This window comes from Peromyscus eremicus, chromosome 8a (assembly GCF_949786415.1).
Source record: "Peromyscus eremicus chromosome 8a, PerEre_H2_v1, whole genome shotgun sequence".
NCBI classification, from domain to species: domain Eukaryota; kingdom Metazoa; phylum Chordata; class Mammalia; order Rodentia; family Cricetidae; genus Peromyscus; species Peromyscus eremicus.
The window spans coordinates 30,144,231-30,146,237 of NC_081423.1; the positions used below are offsets into that span (position 1 = coordinate 30,144,231).

Consider the following 2,007-nt stretch of genomic DNA (forward strand, 5'->3'; position numbering starts at 1 on the left):
AAATGAAACGTAAAGAATACAACACATGGTCACATCATTAAACAAATGTTCCACAGCATAAACAAATATAATATGTCTTAAAACAATATTCTACAACAAAATACATTTTATGATAACAAATAAAATACATGCTACTTTAATTAATACACAGAAATATATTTTATTTCTCACCAGTGATCTCAGCTCTTTGGAGGTAGAGGTAGGAGGATCGAAAGTTTAAGTGATTCTCAGCTATCTATAGGGTTGGAGGACAGCCTGGACTAACTTATACACTGTCTGAAAAACAATTATGTTTTTCCTTCTTTCCTCCTTTTCAAAGAATACTTTGAATTAGAATGTTTTTAAGTTAAATATATGAAAATGGTTTTAAAAAGCAAAAATACACAAAGAAATGTAATGAAGGATGACTTTGAGTAGTTATCATGCATGGAAAGCTCTGTTTGTAATTTTTTATTAACCTTTGACTATAACATTCATGCACGTGCACTCACCCTTACTTGTCCATAACATGTATGCACATGCAATCATCCTTACTTGTCCATCACATGCATGTACATGCAATCAGCTTTACTTGTCCATAGCATCCATTCATGTGCTCTCACCCCATACTTGTCTATCACATGAATGTATGTGCACTCACCCTTACTTGTCCATCACATATATGCACATGCACTCAATCTTAACTTGTCCATCACATGCATGTACATGAAATCAGATTTACTTGTCATAGAATCCATACAAGTGCTCTCACCCCATACTTGTCTATCACATGCATGTGTGTGCACTCATCCTTAACTAGTCCATCACATGAATGCATGTGTTCTCATCTCTTGTCTGACATGTTCTTGGGGATCATGTTTATTTAGCCATAAGTTACGAAATTCATACAGGTTAAGAAAGTTCTTTGGAGCTACAGTTTATCCTGGTTCTCTGCTCACAACATAAGCCATAATAAAAAAGGCCTGAGGATTGTCATCTTCTGCCAGCTCTAGCCTCCTCAGCATCCCCAGCTCACCTACTCACTTACCTGGGAGAAGCAGTATGAGGCCTGAAATGAGGACTTGAGGATGCATCATGGTGTTGACCTGAAGGACAATGAGAAGACACTGGTTAGCTGTGGCACTCAGCACACTGTATCAGGGCATGGCTTCACTCTGACTATGAATCACACAGGCCTCTTTGCTAGGGATGTCTGTCCACCCAAATCCCCTCTTCTTTCCAAGTCCTTCCTCACATTCAGCCAGCAATCTCAATTCTGGTCATGAGATAGATAAGGCAGCAAACACAGAAAACTGAAGGTAGAGACAAGAGTGTGTTCTCTGGTAGAACTCTAAGCAGAGACCAGCCTTCTAATGGCAAGGATGCGCTTGCATCTCAGTGGACTCAGAGCAGTGTCTTTTCAGAGCCACAGTGGTTAGTCCCTGAATCTCAACCAAAAAACACCAGCAAGACGGACTGAGAGAGAATATGAAGCATCTTTCATGCTTCCTCACACTATGACTGAGACATCCCACATCTTCCTGGGGAATATCTATAGACACAGAAAAGCACTGGGTAGAGATCAAAACCTGCCATTCACAGAGCATCTCCATGCCTAGATTTCCTCCTAGGTAACATATCACTAATGTTTGCTCAGATTTTGTAGAATCTGATGTGAAGAAAGTGATGGGCTATTTACTCACAGGCACCTAATCCTCCCAGAACCTCTAGGGCTGCTACTTTTAAGCCCATTTATGAATGATGTTACCTGTCTTCATGACGGCATATGAAAAGCCTGACATGTTGCCAGTGCAACCTGTGCTGGAGGTACCCGAGAATGAGGACATCAATCCCTCTGGACCTGCCCCTCTGGATAGTCTACTAAGCCTGCCTTCTGCGGGCCAGGGAGAAAACAACCCTTTTGTCCCAAGGGCAGACTTTATGGTGTGTGCATGTCTGTTGGGCCCTAACCCCGGTTCCTTGGGTAGCTGTAGCCTTGCTTGCTGACCTTGATCAGATGTCCTCCCT

The 2,007-nt window shown here is 41.7% G+C and overlaps 1 protein-coding gene across 1 annotated transcript in view; it reads right to left on the reverse strand.

The window, feature by feature from the left end:
- LOC131916552 (T-cell immunoglobulin and mucin domain-containing protein 2-like) overlaps positions 1–1,781 on the reverse strand; it is a 10,139-nt gene extending 8,358 nt beyond the window's left edge. The window contains exon 1 of the mRNA XM_059269907.1: positions 1,748–1,781. Within this exon, the coding sequence (XP_059125890.1) occupies positions 1,748–1,781 (34 nt within the window). The remainder of the gene's footprint in view (positions 1–1,747) is intronic.
- Between the last annotated feature and the right edge of the window lie 226 nt (positions 1,782–2,007).